The sequence below is a fragment of the Rhinolophus sinicus genome, chromosome 1 (genome assembly GCF_057876585.1).
Source record: "Rhinolophus sinicus isolate RSI-liver-muscle chromosome 1, RSI-T2T, whole genome shotgun sequence".
In the NCBI taxonomy this organism is placed as follows: Eukaryota; Metazoa; Chordata; class Mammalia; order Chiroptera; family Rhinolophidae; genus Rhinolophus; species Rhinolophus sinicus.
The window spans coordinates 213,509,934-213,526,911 of NC_142501.1; the positions used below are offsets into that span (position 1 = coordinate 213,509,934).

Sequence of the window (16,978 nt, forward strand, 5' to 3'; positions counted from 1 at the left end):
TCAGCGCTGACTTTCTTTCTTCTTGTTAACCCTCAGCGGAGCCCCTATGGGCCTGCTCAGATGTGCCCCACTTCCACCATCACGCCTGGCTCAGCTGGGTCTCTGCTGGGGGTTGGCGGGAAAAGCCAAGGGCTGCTCTGGGGAGGAGCCCCACAGCCGCCCCTCACGTGCGTGGGCAACGGGCAAAGCTTGCACCTCAGCTGGCCCAAGGGAGTGGGGCAGCTTGGGTCAGACCCCCTCGCTGGCCGTGTGCACAGTGGTGAGACGTCAGGTCCTCACACGCAGACGTGAAGATAACTAATCAAGTAGCAAAAGGCTCTTCCTCCTTCGCAGACTCCAGAAAACAACTGCAAACTTATCTCCACTCACCACAGGAACTACCCCCTACCCTGACTGCACTTGAACTGCTGACCAAATGGCCAGCCTGCCCCTGGGGACCAAGGAAGCAGAGCGCCCACAGGGCCTTGCGGCCCACAGCAAGCAGAGCCCCACCCCTACGCTCTGAGCTCCTAGACCCACGTCAGCCTGACTGCCCAGGGCTCATGTGCATCCGATGGTTTGACTGCTTTGGGCCTGGAAACAGAAAGCTGGTCCAGGGGCCTGGGCCTGCGCTAGAAGCTACACCGAGGAGCATGGGCTGGCTGGTCACTGCCCGACCCATCTCATTCCTGCCCTGTCCCTGGCCCAGTGGGCACAGACCCGGCTGTCCTGGGCTGAAAGGAGGCCCGGCGTAGCGGCTGAGGAAAGGGGCACAAGGAGTGCTGTGGTCTTTCTCCGACAGTTGCCCACACACCAAGCTTTGCTCTGGACCAAGAGGTCCAGACAAATGTGACTGTTACACCTTCGGGGTGGCCGGGCCAGGCGTGCACGCGGGGCCACAGGGGAAGCCCTGCAGTGGCCGGCCAGCCCCAGGGCAGACCACAGGGCAGCCCAGAGCCAGTCCGAGACGGGAGCGGAGGCTCTGGGTAAGACGCAGGCTGCTGGCCCGGCCCGCTCAGGGCCAGCGAGGCCGCCCCTCACTGCTGGCCCCTCAGGAAGAGGTTGCTGCAGGCAGAGGGGCCCCTGGACACAGGACAGCCGAGTGGGCACTTGTCAGTCCTTCAAGGGGCTGGGCAGGGACTTCCTGATACAGACATCTGAAATCGACACTTCTCTACGTTCTAACGGGTGTAAATGCATAAAAAAGGGTGGCACATGCCTGAAATGTGTCAGCGTGTTAAGGAGAAATTAGGTGTTAGGTGAGAGGGGCTGCTGGACATGGGAGAGGGACAGGCTGTCCGCTCCCAAGGAGGCTGTGGCATGCAGCACAGACTTTACACGGGCATAGCAAGTACCTTAAAATTAATCTCTTTACTGATACAATTCAATTTGAAATCCTGAGAAGAAAACAGACACAGGGAAGTATGGCGCAGGGTATGCTCCCGGCTGGCCTGCCCGGCACACAGCGCCAGGAGCAGGACCGCCACCCACGGCTTCCTGTACCGTGCTGCGGGACGCGGCAAGGCTCGCAAAGCCTGACAGCGTCACCTCTGCCTGACACAGCAGAGGGGCTGACGGCCAACCTGCAAGAGCAGAGGGCGCGTGTACCCTGGTGACGAGGACGAGGCCAGACGTTAGGAGAAGAGACCAGCGGGCTAACTGGCGGGTAACACTAGTTACAGCAGAAGGGCCAGCATCACAGCTGTCCATGCTTCCTGGAAGGACTCAGGCTCACCCCCACGTTACCGCATACACGCCCTGCGCGCAGCCCCACGGCGACGGCGACAGCGCGTCTGCCTGCAGAGACGGGCGCCACCTGCGCTGCCCACGCGATGCTCAGCACGCCGCAACTTTGTGGACGTTCTGCAAACAAGCCAGCAGTCGGTGGTACGGGTTTCCCGGGGCTGCGACCACCTCAAACACAGACTGGAAGGCCCGGCGGTCCAGCTCCTCCTCTATCTGGTGCCGGTAGAAGTCCGTGGCCACCAGGCAGAAGAGGTGAACGTCCACTTGTTCCAGCTTGCCCATCCTGCTGATGACGTGGGGAAGGCTGGCAGCGGAGTTAAGGAGCAAGGCTGCAAGTGAGGGGAGAACCGCCTCCCCGTCCTCGCCTGACACACGGCTACAGTCGGGCCCAGGACGTCACACCAGCCGCCCGGAGCAGGCAGCAGAGCGGGGCTGCGCCAGCAGCAGCTGCCTGCCTCTGCGGCTCCTGCCGCCGTGTCCGCAACGGCTCCCAGGACACTGCCCCTCTCTGGCTGGCGGTCACTCCTCGGCAGCACTTACCTGGCCCGGCTCCCTGAGAGGCGCTGGTGGCTGCTGCTCCTGTGAGCTCTGCTACTGCGAGTGAGGGCAGGGCCATAGCCACCCTACCCGGGCCCCCCAGGCACGCTGGGTGAGGCCTGCTGTCAGCACCAGGACGGCCATCTGCTCAGAGGCTCTGTGGTCTGTCTTGGGGGGAGGCTGCCAAAAGGGGGTGGGACTTGGATCTTCACTAAGCCTTTACCCAAGGGGACGATACAGGGCACAGTGACAGAGGATAATGAAAAGCAGCATTGGTAACAGACCCAGATGCACAGAACCCGTGAGTGTGCAGGGACCTCGGCCCTCCTGGTTGGAGGTGAACATGCTGTTTTCTTTCCTTGTCAACGGTTCATTCTCTTGGGGCATAAAGTAAATGTCACCTTGACATCTGGGGTTTTACAGAGGTCAAGTTTACAAACACACACAGAACATCTACCCAGACATTGACAGAGGAGCACACGGTGGCTGGTGGTGAGCAGGGACTGCCCCACCCGCCCCGCCAGGACCCCGGGGAAGGATACATGGCTGAGACCCACGGGCTGGTGGATGCACTGACGAAGAAGCAGGAGAGGCTCCACACGGCCATGGCAACCGGGGTCCTCTGTGTGAAGTTGGACAGGGACAGCATGACCCAGTCCCGGACCATGGACGACTGCCCCGTGCTGTGCAAAGTCTGGAAAACCTGAGAAGAGGAGCCCGGAGCGTCAGGGGCACAGGCAGCCCGGGGAGAGGGAAACACAGCTGTTCAAAGGGGAGGAGGCGGCCCATGGCAAGGCTACTGGGAGAGGCACAGCCCAGGAGTTGGGAGTCAGGCAGCCCCCAGGCGCTTCCCCGCCCCCACCCCACCCCCACACCTTATACACCACGGTGGCCATGAACTGTGGGTAGGGCTGCTGGTTGGACAGGAACTCTCCAATGACTTTGTTCATGACGTCCTGGGGTGGGAAGAAGTCGTCTAGAAACTGAGGCAGGATCCGTGCCACCACTCGGGCCTCACAGGGAAACCCCTTCCTGATCCTAAAAGGAGGGTCACACTCAGAGCCCCGCCTGCCCCTTGCAGTCCTCACCATCCCCCCCCAGGACCTTCGGAGCCTTTCTAGGGGGGTCATGAGCTGGGCTCCTAGAATATTAACTGGGAGACCAAACGTCAACCCTCTCGGGGTGGTCGGTGGCTCAGGTGGTTGGAGCGCAGTGCTCGTAACACCAACGTTGCCCGTTCGATTCCCATATGGGCCAGTGAGCTGCACCCTCCACAACCAGATTGAAAACAACGACTTGACTTACAGCTGATGGGTCCTGGAAAAACACACTGTTCCCCAATATTCCCCAATTGGAAAAAAAAAACAAAGGCAACCCTTTCCTGTTGACCTCAACCGTGACCGCAGAGATACACAGGTTTGGGGCTCCCCAACCCATGTGGGGGCCAATGATCCCCCCAAAAGGGGTCTTAAGGTCGTGTACAGTATTAAGCAGAAATGGTTTGGGTGGTGACACTGCAGCAGAGATTTAAAAATGCGCAGTGAAAATACCACCCTGTGACATTCTTCTCTTCTCCACGCCAAAGTGCTCGCACACGGCCTTTTCACCGCCACATCCTGCCACTGGCACACAGCTGCCAGCGAGGCCTTTTCCCTCTGCTCTACCCTGGACCTGGGAGTCCCTGCTGGCTCCTCCCTAAAGGACCCCACAGTGTGCACGAGCAGCATCCTGAGTGCTGGCAGACAGCCCCCAGGCCACTACCCTGGCAGTGCACACAGAACCGCTGTATGTGACTGAAAATCACGGGAAGTGACCCAGAAACCAGGCCTAGTCCCCCTTCCAGGTGTGGCCGGACCGAGCCACCTGCACACGCCAGCCACTGCCCAGCACCCAGATCCGACAGTGCCCGTCCACCAAAGAGCCCAGTGTCCATCCATTGTCTGCAGAGTGATCAAGCTGAATGCCTGCACCGCAGCTGCTCAAGTTTTCCTTTGTAACGTGAGCCCTGGAATGGAAGCCTCGGGGAGGTAGGGACCGGAGCGTGTGCTCCTTGCCCACCACCTGGCTGGCTGGTGGACGACTCTGTGTGGAGCAGAGGAAGCCCAACTGTAAACATTCGTTTAAATTTCAACGCAGAAACAGAGCCCATCTGCTCAGCTTCCAGAAGCTTCCAGAACACGTCATCTGTCCAGACTGCACAGAGGGATTTGCTCAGTATGCTCTTGTGAAAATCCAAATGCCCCACTGCCCCCACACGAGCTGACGGGAGATGACAGCCGAGCAGGGCAGAACCGACCTCCCCGTGGCCATGCACCATGTCGGCTGCACTGAGGCCTGAGCGAAACTCGGGGCCTGTCCTACAGAAGACGACCAAGGAGGCCCCTGGCCCATTGTCTAGACGGTCAGGCTGAGCCGACCCTGGCAACCGGCTCACACAGTGGGGAGGTGGGGCTAATGTCGGCTCTGAGATGCCAGTGAGCTGTTTAAACCTTCACCGGGTCTACCGAACGCTTCCTGAGGCTGCTCTGCTGCTGTGCTGCCCCCTGGCCACGGAGGGCACCCATGTGACCGGGGGCTCCTTTCCCCAAAAGCAGCAGCGCCTGACGTTCTTGTCACCGCCCAGGGCTCCATGCCCACTTCTTACACGTCTCATTCACGTGCCCCTCCCGATACCCACACCACCTTCAGGAGAGATGGGCGGGCACTGGGATGGCCTCGGAGCTGGTCACCTCCAAACTCCTGGGGGCTGGGGCCCAAAGACTGCCCGGTCCCCAGAGCCCTGAGCGGGAAGCCCTGGGACCGCACTGCAGGTGGAGGAGAGCAGATGTGCGTGAAGGCTGCTGCAGGCAGCTCAGGACAAAGGCAGGCTTCACCTCTTACCTGTCGAAAAGAACAGATACCCGCTCCATGGCCACAATCACAGACTCGCTGTCGGGAGCGGCTGGGCTGGGGTCGGAGGTTCTGCCTGGGCTGACTTTCTCCTTTCCTGAAACGAGTCGTTTAGGACTATCATTTTGCAGGACTGGACAGGCTTTGTAGACAGTGCCCTGAGCACACATGGGAGTTCAATGAACCCTAGACATGCTCTGAATCCATGTGTGCGAGCCCCTGGCAGCCCAGGGCCCAGCCCAGCCAGCTGAACAGGTGGTAGTGCTCAGTCTGTAGGCCTGTTCCCCAGATGTGCTTCCAACACCAGCACAGTCATGTGACTGGGAGCTGGACACCTTCTCCAGGCTCTAGAATCTCCTTGAGAACGAGGGGGGACATGTGGTCTGCATCCCGAGAAGTGACAGGAGACTCGAACGGTCTGGGGCTCAGACCCCGTGGGCCTGGGCCAGCCCTGGCGCCACTGCTCACCTGTATACATGCAGGTGAGCATTAGGCCCAGGGCTGCCATGGCCCGGTGTGGGCTGTGCACGTTCACTCTGTCCACACTCAGCTTGACCAGGGACTCTGTGTCCAGCCGGGAGAGCTGCTCGGACAGCAGAAGGCGCTCCAGGCCCCTCAGGACGCAGTGGTAAATGATGGACGGCGTGGACTCCTCAGAACCAGACAGCATCACCCCGCACATCTGGAGAGAAGGAGCCGTCCAGGTCATAGCGGCCTCTTGCCGCTCACACTTCCTCCCCAGACCAGCAGCCAGCTGTGCCGTGACGTTCCGGGGAGGATGCGGCCGTTCACCTGGATCACCGATGCGGAGAAGTCAGGCCCCACGTCCAGAGGGTAGTTCTCGACCAGGTAGAAGGCGGTGGCACACGTCACCAGCACGTGCTGCTGGTTGTGAACGTTCACACAGCTGCAAACACCAGACGACAGCCATGCTGAGCCACAGCAGGCCGCTCCCGTCCGACGCTGTGTGATGTCCTTGCGTCCCAGTGACCTCAGCCACCGTCCCCATGAGCAGGTGCCTGCTCAGGTTCCCACCGACCCCTGCCTGTGATCTGGCCAGGGTCTGACGTAGCTTGGACACGTGGACCCTCACTCTTCTCCCAGCCCCCTCTAAGGCCCCGCCCCTGGCTGGCCAGCCCCACTCACTGGGCGATGCCCTTGAGGTTGGACAGGAGGTAGTCGCTGACGACCGGAATGAGCTGCTTTGCGGTGTCGTCCAGGAGGTCACACTCCAGCACGTAGAGGACGCCGTGCAGGGCCCCAATCTTGCTGGGCAGGTGGCTGCTCCTGAGGGTGCTCTCCAGCAGCCGGCTGACCGGTTCTGCCACAGCCTTGTCCTAGAGCAGAGGCACAAGCAGAGGCAGGCCCATGGTGACACAGGGCAGGCCAAGGAGGGCGGAGCTCACGCTACGTGGGAGATGCACAGCAGGCCTGCCTGTGACGGGAGACGCCTGCGTGAGGGCTGGCATCGTGCACCTGGGCGTCGAGAGCGTCCTCAGAACCCTGACTGACAAGAGCGGCTCCCTGTGCCTCACCTGTGTGCTGGCACCCCTCTCCTCCTGGGGTCTGGAATTTAGGACATGCCTGCCAGAGGGGCCTGTGGGACCAGCCCCGCAATGAAGGCCCTGGCTCTGAGTCTCTGAGGAACCTCCCTCGTGGACAACACTCCACACGTGTCATCACGAGCTGCTGGGGGACTTGAGTGCATCCTGTGCGACTCTGGGAGAGGGTTCTGGAAACTGAGGCTGGTTTCCTCTGGATTTCGCCCTGCGTGCCTTCTCCCTTCACTGACTTAAGTTTGTATCATAACTCTTAGCCGTGCGAATAGCTGAGGCCTGTGAGTCCTCCTAGCAAACACCCAGGTGGTCTTCGTGACCCTGACCATCGTCTATACAAAATGCTGTCCACTTCATTTAGCATCCTCAACTCGAGGTGAGCCGGAGCCTAAACACTGAGAAGACCTTCAGAGAAAGTACAATGCAGAACTGGGGGCAACCCTTTCAGACCATCCCGTCCAGCGAAACGCGACCCCTGCTGGCTGAGCCCTTGTCTGGTTCTGCGAAAGCAACAAGAGGCAGGCAGACCGCGTGGGCCCCACGGGAGCTGTGTCCCTGTAGTCACTGCTGAGGGGTGACACTCTTTGCTCAGCGCTTCCTGTCCTCCGCCTGTCTCACACCCAGACTGCGGATACCTTCCTGGGACCGCTCCCACCCGTACCTCCTGTTCCCGCTCTGAAAACACCAGTAGGGCCGCAGGGAGGGGGCAGACCTCACAACACTGGGCATGTGTCTCAGGAGGAAAAGACAGCCGGGGCCCTGCCACCTGCATCAGGGCACACAGGCGACACTCACAAAAGACCATCCTCGGGACAGTGCCCGGACATGTCAGGACCGGGGAGTCCAAATGCATCATCTTGCCTGAAGTGCTTCTTAACAAAGGACTGTGAGTCTGATTTCCTAGAAGGCAGCGCTCGCCTGGGGGTGTGGGCCTGAGCACACACACAGTGACGATGAAAGCGAAGCCAGCAGCTCAAACACCCCACAAAGACAAAAGGCCCTTCAAGTCTAGCTGCTTCTGCATGGTCTCTCCACACCCACAGGGCGCCTGCTTTGAAGCGCTCACAGGAGGAGAGCCGTGCACTCAGTGCTTGTTCCCTGGATGGTGGCACCAGGGCTGGAGGCCAACCAGGATGGGGGAGCACAGTGGGGAAGGGACGAGAGTCAGGGCTCGGGTCACACCCCCTCGCCCCGTCCTGTGTGACCTGGAGCACGTTGGCTCACACCCTGGCCGCGCGTGGCCTCCTGGGGCAGAGATGGGAACAGAGCTCCCTGCCCATCAGACTCTGGAGGGGGCCATGTAAGGTGCGGGAGGGAGAACCCCACAAATGCAGTGGCATGTGGTTACTGTCACCGTTAGGACAGAGGACTGAGGATAGAACGTGCGGGGAGACAGGGCAGGCACTGCCACACCATTCACCAATGGTCCCAAACATGTAGCCAATGGCAGCCACTCGTGTCTGCTGAGCGAACGAGTCTCCACTGCCACCATAGGATGGGCTCCAGGAGATGCTGAGTCATGTCGCCAGTTACTGGCTAACGTGACACGCCAGGAGCAAGGCCAGTGCTGGGCGTGTGGTGTCCAGTGCTGCTCTCCAGCACACTCTAGCACATGGTGGGGCCACGTGGAAGTGCCCTCATGTGTCTATTTGAGGTCTGCTCAGCAGACAACTGCGTTTTGACGTCCCCAAGCGGGGGCAGGGCTGGCTGAGTTCTGAGCAACTAGATGCATAGTAAGGGAAAACTCAAAAGAAGGCCCCGCCTGCCCTTACGATACCCACACTTTGGGGGTGGAAACAGGGTTACTGTGAGAGCGGTCCCCAGGAGGGAGGCCCTGCTGACAAAAGCACATCAGGGAAAGGGGAGTGGGGGTGCTGCGGTGATGTCATGTTCCCACTACCCACACAGCTGAGCTCCTAGGGCACGAGCCACCGTGACGGCCTAACGAACACGGGCCAGGAGCCCCACACCGGGCTTGCCCACCACAGCATGCGTCACGCCAGCGTCCCGTGGAGAAGCACCGATATGAACTGAGCTCTCTAACATCTCACACTTGCTGTGGAAGTTCAGGACGCCAAGGCTGCCATGGCCCCCACAGCATTTGGCCCCACCCCGCACTCACCATTCCGAGGACGGCGGCCGCCTTACAGGTGGCGGGCACCAGGTACTGCAGCAGAATCTCGTCTTCTGAGGGATGCACCCTCCGCAACTCGGTCAGCGTCAGATACATCATCTCAAACTGGCTGCGTTCGGTGAACAAGTCTGAGACCACGAGAAGCTGGAGACAGACATTCAGACAGAAGGGGAGAGTCCTGTGATCAGGAAAGTAAGCAATGCAGTTCAAAATGCATGTTCTCACAGCCATGGGACAATAAAGGACGGAATTCACACAAGCCCTGACTGGGAAAAGCAATCGCAAACACCTGGAGACCTAAAACGCAGCAGAGACACGAACGTGCGGGCCAGCTGGTCAGCGACAGCTTCTTCCAGATGCCTCTGCACACACACGCTGCAGACCAGGGTGCACTGGGTCCTGTCATGACCGGGGCGGGAATGCGCACACAGCCATCACCACAGGCAAGCCCACATCTGCTCTGCTGCAAAACCCCAGGCCCTTCTCACAGTGTAGGGGGCCAGGCTCCCAAACGCCCCGGGACAGAGAAGTTGTTTCACAAATAAATGCTTGGCCAACGATTTTTTGTCTTCCCAAAATGTTTAGTTCTCTAGTGTTCTGTTCTTCATATTCCAACTAAAAATGAACGTGAGTGAGGTGAGATGGCCCTTGTTCTCTGGAAGCCTGTGGGAAAGTGGGGTTGGTCCTTCTCAGAGGCCACAGGCGAGCCCCACAAGTTGTCTGAGTCAGCAGTGCTTACACATGGGACACCTGGAGTTCGAAGTCAAAACTTTCCATAATCACAGTAAGACCTTACTCGCCTTTTCATTCCTGTTCTCTTCCAGCTGTGCGCTATTTTCTAGAACTTACCTGCGAGTAAGAGCAGAGCGGGTATGGGAATCCACTGTTCTCGAATAACCAAGGCATTAAAGACATTCGCAAAAGTATAAAATAAGGTTCTTCTCACCAATTTGAAAAATTATTTTAAAATAAAAAATGATCAATTATTTTAAAACGGATTAATAAGTTTTGCTTTTAAATGTAAGACCTTTATTAATGGTGCTTACAGTTTGACATTTTTGAAAATATCAAGTTATAAACTTTTATTACAAATAAAAAAATGAAGTTCTTAAAAATCTCAACTTGACCAGATATAAAACAATTTAAAAAAATTTAAAGGTATACTGAGAAAAACCAGGCTTAAAAAAATATACACATTTGTCATTACTAAAAAAAGTCTGTAGGTAAATATAATAAAAACCCCACGCCGCACGGAAAATGCAGAGGTTCTGGTTCTCTGCTCAACGGGCAGAGAGCCAAGTGCTAAAAGGTCTCCGCTCCAACCTTTTGCCCGTTTCTTCCCGCTGGAATACCTACTTGTTTCTTCCCGGTGCACATTATCTGGGTGATGGTAGAGACGGTGAGCAGCATGCAGTAGCAGCTATTTTTAAAACTTCTCAGATTTCATTTCTAATACTGTAAATACCGACAGATATAAGCCACAGAAACACACTTTTTGGCCCCCACTAATTTGAAGATCGGAAGTGAATTGTGAGACCAACAGTTTGAGAACGACAGCTCCAAACCGTGCTTCTCCAAGGGGCTCCATGGGACTGTCACCAGCCCTCCAGGAGATACACGTGGACAAGGGAGGCGCGGCCTTAAACTCGGAAGGCAGCGTGACATTCTCCCACACTGCCACCGGCTGGAGAAATACAGTTCGTCACGCTGTGGCTCTGAGAATTCCCGCATAGGTTCCCAGAGCCAGTGAAGTGGCGCACGCACGTGCTCGTAGGAGTGGTGTGCACACAGGATAGGGGCGGGGTGGGGGGCAAACTTACAGATCGAACCACTTCGCTGATCAGGATGACGGGGGTCCTTCGGGCCGAGCTGGACGGCAGGATCCAGCGACTGTACAGTTCAAGCAAGAACTGTGAACAGGAGTGGATGTCGACGCCAGCCCGGTGTTTCCTGCAGGGCACGGGAGCCGGGTCATTTCCCCACACACAACACAGAAGCTCACCTAGCAGGCACCCCAACAAATCAAATGATTAATAAACTTCAAATAGCGTTAAACTAAAGGCGTTGGGAACCTGGAGTTGACTGGAGACAGAGGCGGTGACGACGGTGCAGGGACTTCGGCCTCCTCGTCCTCCTCACTCCACTCCTCCTCGCGCAGGGGCGTGATGTTGTTCCCCAGCCACACCGAGTGGATGGACACCTAACAGACACAGGCCGCCCGGGTCAGCGCCCGACCAGGCGGCAGGTCCCGGGTCCTCTGAGCCGAGCAGCCCCAGCAGGCCCCAGGCGGAAAGCCTCAGACTGGGGGTGATGGGCTGGTGGCTCGGAAAGCTCTGCCTCCAGGACTAAAGACTCGGGGTGAGGGGGACAGCTGAGAACAGAGACGGAAAGAGCCTCCAAGAAAGGACATCTGAGCGGCTGGGGAACATGTGGCTGAGGTCTAGCAGAACCGGAACCAGGACACAGTTTCTTCCCAAACCAGTCCTGCCTCATGGGGGCCATTTGTGGTAAACCCCATTTTCTGACTTACTTGCTAAGAAAAGCACTCCCACCAATGCAAAAGCAGTGCCGTGCTTATTCTGGAGCTGGCGGACTGGGGGCGCGGCAGTGCTGGAACACGAGGTATCCCTGAGCACGCTCCCCCGCACCAGCTCAAACACACCACCTGCCTCCCCACAGCCAGCTCACGAGAAGTCCTCCAGTCCTTGGCACGGTGCCGCACTGCACGGTGACGGGACAAGTGGCCGCAGGCTACACTGGCCCCAAAGCTGTTTCCCACAACCTCTACACCAGCCCCGACGCCCACTCTGCACCAACAGCCATTTCTCCTTCCAGCCCACCACCTGCAGTGGGGCTGGGGGCCGCTGCCCCAGGCCTGCCAGAATGAAGATAACCCAGGGATCCCCAAAAGCATCTTCAGGCCATCCCCTCACTTCCTCTCCGACACCCTCTCCTAGATGCCAGCGGTGGCCAAGGGCAGAGGGACTGGAGGTGACAAGCATCCCTGGCAGGGCAGGTGCCCCACATGACACTGGGTTCTCTGTGGCGGGTTATGAACACAGACGCTGAAGGAAGGACGCAGTTGGAGAAATGCCACTGAGCCCACGGTCCCAGGCTTGTGCTCACAGCCTGCTCTTCAGATCCCTCTGCAGACATGACAGAATGCTTCCAACCGCTCAGACTTGCGGGGTGGGGGAGAAACGTCTCTGCCAAAGAGCGGACAGTGTGTCTGGGCTTCCCGATGACAGGAAGGCTGTGCAGGGGAAATGGGGCCCCGCTGCAAAGCCCGCTGTCCAGGGCGCACGGGGAACCACCGGACCAGTGTTCGCAAACCCTATTCTGACCAGTTTCTTCTGAAACACAAGCTGAAGGATGACGTCAGCCTAAGTGCTTTCTGGGCAGCCTGGCATCGAGTCCCTGTGCCTGGCACGCATGTGGCCTCACAGCACCACCACCCACCATCACACGCACAGCTGCCCCCACGTTTCTGAGGGGAAACTGAACACAGTTCAGTGACCCACCCCGGAAGCTGTGGGCCTGGCACCCAGTGCCGCCGGCCCTGTGCCTCACTGGGCTGTCTGGCCGTGCTTCCTGCGTTGGCAGCTGGGACGCTGTGGCAGATCTGCGGCCAGCACAGCCAGGGCCCTTGCACATGTTCACACCCGCGGGCCGCGGGCCCCCGGCCTCCTGTGTCCTTCCTCAGCTCAGCCCAGCTCACACTCCCTCAGCACGTTTACATATACTTATACCACTGCGGACAGAAAATACCTTGAATCCTCCGTGGAATAATAATATCAGAGAAACAAAAGTAATCCTTCCTTTTGGGTAAGAAGTGCGTTCATCCTTTCTTGTGAGCATGTGAAACGGCCCAAGTCTGGGGACAGGACAGAGTGAGGCGAGCGGAGGAGGCGCCCGTGCGAGGGCATCACTGACCTGGCCGAGCTTGTAGCTCATGTCCCCCAGTTCCCGCTCAGGGTTGATCTGCAGCAGCAGGTCGTCGTGGTTGATCAGGGCCCCTGTAGGTGACGACAGTGCATCAGCCCCACCCACAGGCGCCACCCAGCCTGGCAGGGCACAGCTCCGCAGAGCCAGGGGCCTCTCTGCCACTCTAGAGCCTGGTTAGCTGGCAGGGGCACTGGGGCACTGCTGGACCATCACTTTTATCCGGGACAAACCAGCTTCTGACAGGAACCGGCTGAGCTGCAGAAGCTTATGGGTCAGCAGCTGCAGACAAGGCAACAGCCCAGAGCAGACAAGCCCTGGGGGCCCAGAGGACAATTCAGTGGACAGTCCCTCCCAGGACCCTGCCGTGGTGCCCGGGCTACAGCATTACGCCCACCAGGAACAGGGGGCAGGCGGATGCCCTCCCCACAAACCCCTCACCGTCCTCCACGCCCTCCATGCCCCAGACCAAATGGCCCCTCACTTCCTTCCACTGGGCGTCACCCCCACACCAGCTGAAAGCCCATTAACTTTTGCCAGACGTAGCGTCAGCCTCTCCCGAGAGGCTTCCCTGACGCCTGGGGAGCACCTGCTCTCCTCAGAGCTCCGGGAGCGTCTGTCGGTACCTCTCCTGGCACTGGCTCTGCTCCTGCTGTGACACTAGGGATGCCACTTCTCATCTCTCCTATTGGCCATCAGCTCCTCGAGGGACCCACAGCCATTCAAGTTCACAGCCTCAGCCTCTCAGCCCCAGTAAATGCCTGGAGGTGTGTAACACACTGCATTTCCATACGGAACCTAGTCCAGGAGAAGCTTTCAAGATGCTTCAACTTGCAGGATCTAACAACTCCTAAAAAACTGACGGAATCACAAAAACTCTAGGCTAAAATACTGTCAACAAAAAAATATGTGTGTTAAAGAAAAAAAAACCCAAACTCCCTTCATTGAAGCCAGGGTGACAAAGTCCAGGGCCCATCACACGGCAGACACATCAGTGGCAGGCCCAGATGGGGCCGGTGCCCTGACCAGCCCATGCACGGGGCCAGGGGTGAGGGTGGTGGTGTGTGTGTGTGGGGGGGGGGGAGCTCAGCCCCAGGCCGCCCGGCCCTGAGAGCTGCTGGGAAATGCAGTGTGCTTGCGGCAGTGACTTCCCACGAGGAGGGGACACTCACAATGTCCCCATGAACTCTGCTGACTCTCTAATTCAGCCTTTACAGCCCTGTGCAGGCCGAGGTCTCTCAGCCTGATGCCTCTTTTGCCTCCCACCGCCTGACTGGTGAGAGACAGAGATCCTGTCCATTTCCAGGCTTTATTCCCTGAGGACTGTTGAACCCCCCCTCCCCCGGTCCCAACTGAGACTCACACTTAAATGAATTAGGGCAGCATATTAAGCAAAGAGCATCCAAATAACACCATGATCCGGTCTGTCTGCCCATCTGGTGCGATCACTGTGCGGCCACACTCTCAGTCTGGCCCAAGTGCAACCACCCCCACCCACAGGTACCTGTAGTGGCCGGAGACAGAGAGGGGACAGGATCCCATGCTTGGTACAAGTGGTGGGTGGCGATATTGTCTCTCTTCGAAACCATTGCTTGAATTTCCTGTTCTACAATTCCTCTGATCACGCTCAACTTCCTCCCAAACCTAAGGTTCAGAACAAAGGGTAAATATTTGCTTCCTTCAAAATCTTAACAGTGAGAGACACCAGAACCACCCCTCCCCCAGCTTTGCCTAAAGGAAACAGCACCCACAGTACCAAAGGACACCCCCTTTGCTGGCGATTCCTGCCCGGTGCCCTCACACAGACACTCTGTTAGCTTGCTAATTCAGGTGACCCCTGTGGCGTCCTGTCTCTTTTTCTTGTCTCTGGGCACGACAGCGCTTTTGGATTCGCACGTCTTGCAGCCAGACAACACGCACCGGGTTTTGTGTTCATTTCAGCAACAAGGAAAAGGCCCAGGTGACGATGCTGGTCTCCCTGGGTGGTGGAGGGCCCCCCCCCCCGTGCCCCCATAGCTGCGCCCTGGGGACAGACCTGGTGTCCAAGGCCTTCAGCGGCTTGTTGCGGGGCTGCTGCTCCAAGCAGCTCACGGCTGGGTTGCCGGCCACGGGCACAGTCATCGCGCTCAGCACCAGGGAGGTGATGGCCTGTACGGCCAGGACGTGGATCTGCGTCCTCTCCGTGTCTTCCTGCAAGAACAGCCCCGCATCAGCACGCCATGAGCAGCCAGATGCCAGCAAGCAGTGTCCCGCTCCCCGCCCGCCAGCACACGGACTCTGAGGCTGTGGTCCTGAGTGCCAGCGTGACAAGCCTTCCCAGCCAGGGGCTGCTCCGTCTGCCTATGCTCGCCACCACCCACCCACAGGTGCCTGAAACAAACCTGAGGGGCAAACGTCCACCTTTCAAAGCAACATCTCCACAGGCACAAACCTCCAAGAGGAATCACTTTTTAAAACAATTACCCGTAAGTTTCCTGATATGGCACCTGTTAGCTTCTACACGTGGGTGTAAAGACAGTGAGGATGGTTTTGACATCCATCTAATCTTTGAACCTGTCCCTCCGTAAGGCATACCACACCTTCTGCAGGAACAAGAACCTACGTACATGCCATGGCTTTGGATCTCTAGGGGCTTTGCTTTACGAGAACGTGGCTTTCACAAATATTATGTCACTACAGTACACATTAACACACCAAGAAGCCTGGGTGAAGCTTTGCACAACAGTCAGGAGAAATGAATACAGTGCATACGCATGGCCTTTATAAAGCCCCTTTTCATTCTGATTCAACCTATATACCGCACCTGAACACTGGAAAACGGAACTCAGAAATCTGTTCAAGAAAGGGTGTAATTTACTGACTCTTAGCATGTAAGGCACTGTGACAAAATGCACTGCAGCCACTGGCAACCAAGGTAGGACCCCCCCCCCCCCCCCCCAAACCTTGGAAACATCTGTTCCTGCCCCGGCTACTCTTTTAAAATTAACGTGAGACAGAAAAAAACGAGGCTGCTGCCCTCCTGGCCCACCACCACCGATTCACAAGCTGCCGTAACTGCCCATATGCCAGCCAAAGGATGCACGGGCGTGCCCAAGGCTTACTTCCGGCGGGCTCTCCTCCTGCTCCATGACAAGGGGCTGGGTCACCAGGACACCGAGGAGGGTGGCCCATGTTTCTTCAAACTGGGTACGGCTGGTCCACCCTAGGAACGCAAACGTTACGTGAGACGGAGGGTCACCCAGTCCTCGAACTTCTCGCCGAGCTGTGACAGTTAGGCTGCATAACTCTAACTGGCACAGGCCCTGCCCCAGGGCCACGTACAGCCGCCCCCCTAACCGTCACGACAGCTCTGTGATGCACAAACACTGCCAGCTCTGGCCCAACAGCAAGGACGCTGAGGCACGCATGTCCGAGACCACACGACAGAGAAGCAGCACAGGCTAAGTAAGGGCGCGCGGTGGGGAGGCGGCCTCTCCGCCCTGCTCGGAGACGCAGCAGTCTAAGGGGCTCGGAGCCGCTTCGGGCCTGCGCACCAGAGAGTTTAGAGTCCCCCAGCGGGTTGGCCGCTGGATGGAGCTCTGCACACACACAGCTCAGGTCACGTGTGCCACCGTGCCTGCTGGAGCGTGTGCAGTGCAGAGTCTGTCTCAACAAAAAGTGACAGCAGTGATATCTAAGGGCCTGTCTGGAAAAACAGACCCAAAAGAAATGGACTGCAGCTCGGGGCACGCAGGTCCTGAGGGCACATCGGGACCTCAAGCACCAGGCCACGGGCTGTGCTCCGGCGGGAGGGTAACAGCTGTTTCTGAGGGCTGCGCTTGGTGTCCCCACTCATGACCCTGGAGGTGCAGGTGGCTACGCCACCTGATTAGGGCTACAAGTGACAGAATCCTCGCTAAGCTGGATGAAGAAAGAGTGACAGACTGATTAGGACATAGGCTAGATATACACAGACGGAGACAGACGCATGTAACAATTTACACACGGTTTTCAAAGCAAAGGATGAAACACGGGAGAGTAAGCAAGAACAAATGCAATCAGGAGGACTACACTGCCCGCCCAATGGTCCTGGGTCCCGTGGCCTGAAGACAAGCCACACACAGGATGCCTCAGTGAGGACGATGAGCTAGGAGGAGGCTGGGAGGCCAGGAGACAGGCTGGCAACAACCTCCAGAGAGACAGGAAGAGGACACGC

General features: G+C 58.0%; 1 protein-coding gene across 3 annotated transcripts in view; it reads right to left on the reverse strand.

The window, feature by feature from the left end:
• Positions 1–1,331: 1,331 nt before the first annotated feature.
• The window catches only part of HTT (huntingtin), a 120,508-nt gene continuing 104,861 nt past the window's right edge, over positions 1,332–16,978 (reverse strand). For all 3 annotated transcript variants that reach the window (XM_088793151.1, XM_019718736.3, XM_088793153.1), the window contains 14 exons: positions 15,885–15,985; positions 14,819–14,973; positions 14,288–14,427; positions 12,775–12,857; positions 10,914–11,041; positions 10,662–10,791; positions 8,830–8,985; positions 6,298–6,488; positions 5,944–6,058; positions 5,620–5,833; positions 5,143–5,248; positions 3,138–3,300; positions 2,805–2,965; positions 1,332–2,029 (listed from right to left, as the gene is read on the reverse strand). In XM_088793151.1, the coding sequence (XP_088649277.1) occupies positions 1,816–2,029; positions 2,805–2,965; positions 3,138–3,300; positions 5,143–5,248; positions 5,620–5,833; positions 5,944–6,058; positions 6,298–6,488; positions 8,830–8,985; positions 10,662–10,791; positions 10,914–11,041; positions 12,775–12,857; positions 14,288–14,427; positions 14,819–14,973; positions 15,885–15,985 (2,057 nt within the window). In that variant the 3' untranslated portion in view covers positions 1,332–1,815. The remainder of the gene's footprint in view (positions 2,030–2,804; positions 2,966–3,137; positions 3,301–5,142; positions 5,249–5,619; positions 5,834–5,943; positions 6,059–6,297; positions 6,489–8,829; positions 8,986–10,661; positions 10,792–10,913; positions 11,042–12,774; positions 12,858–14,287; positions 14,428–14,818; positions 14,974–15,884; positions 15,986–16,978) is intronic.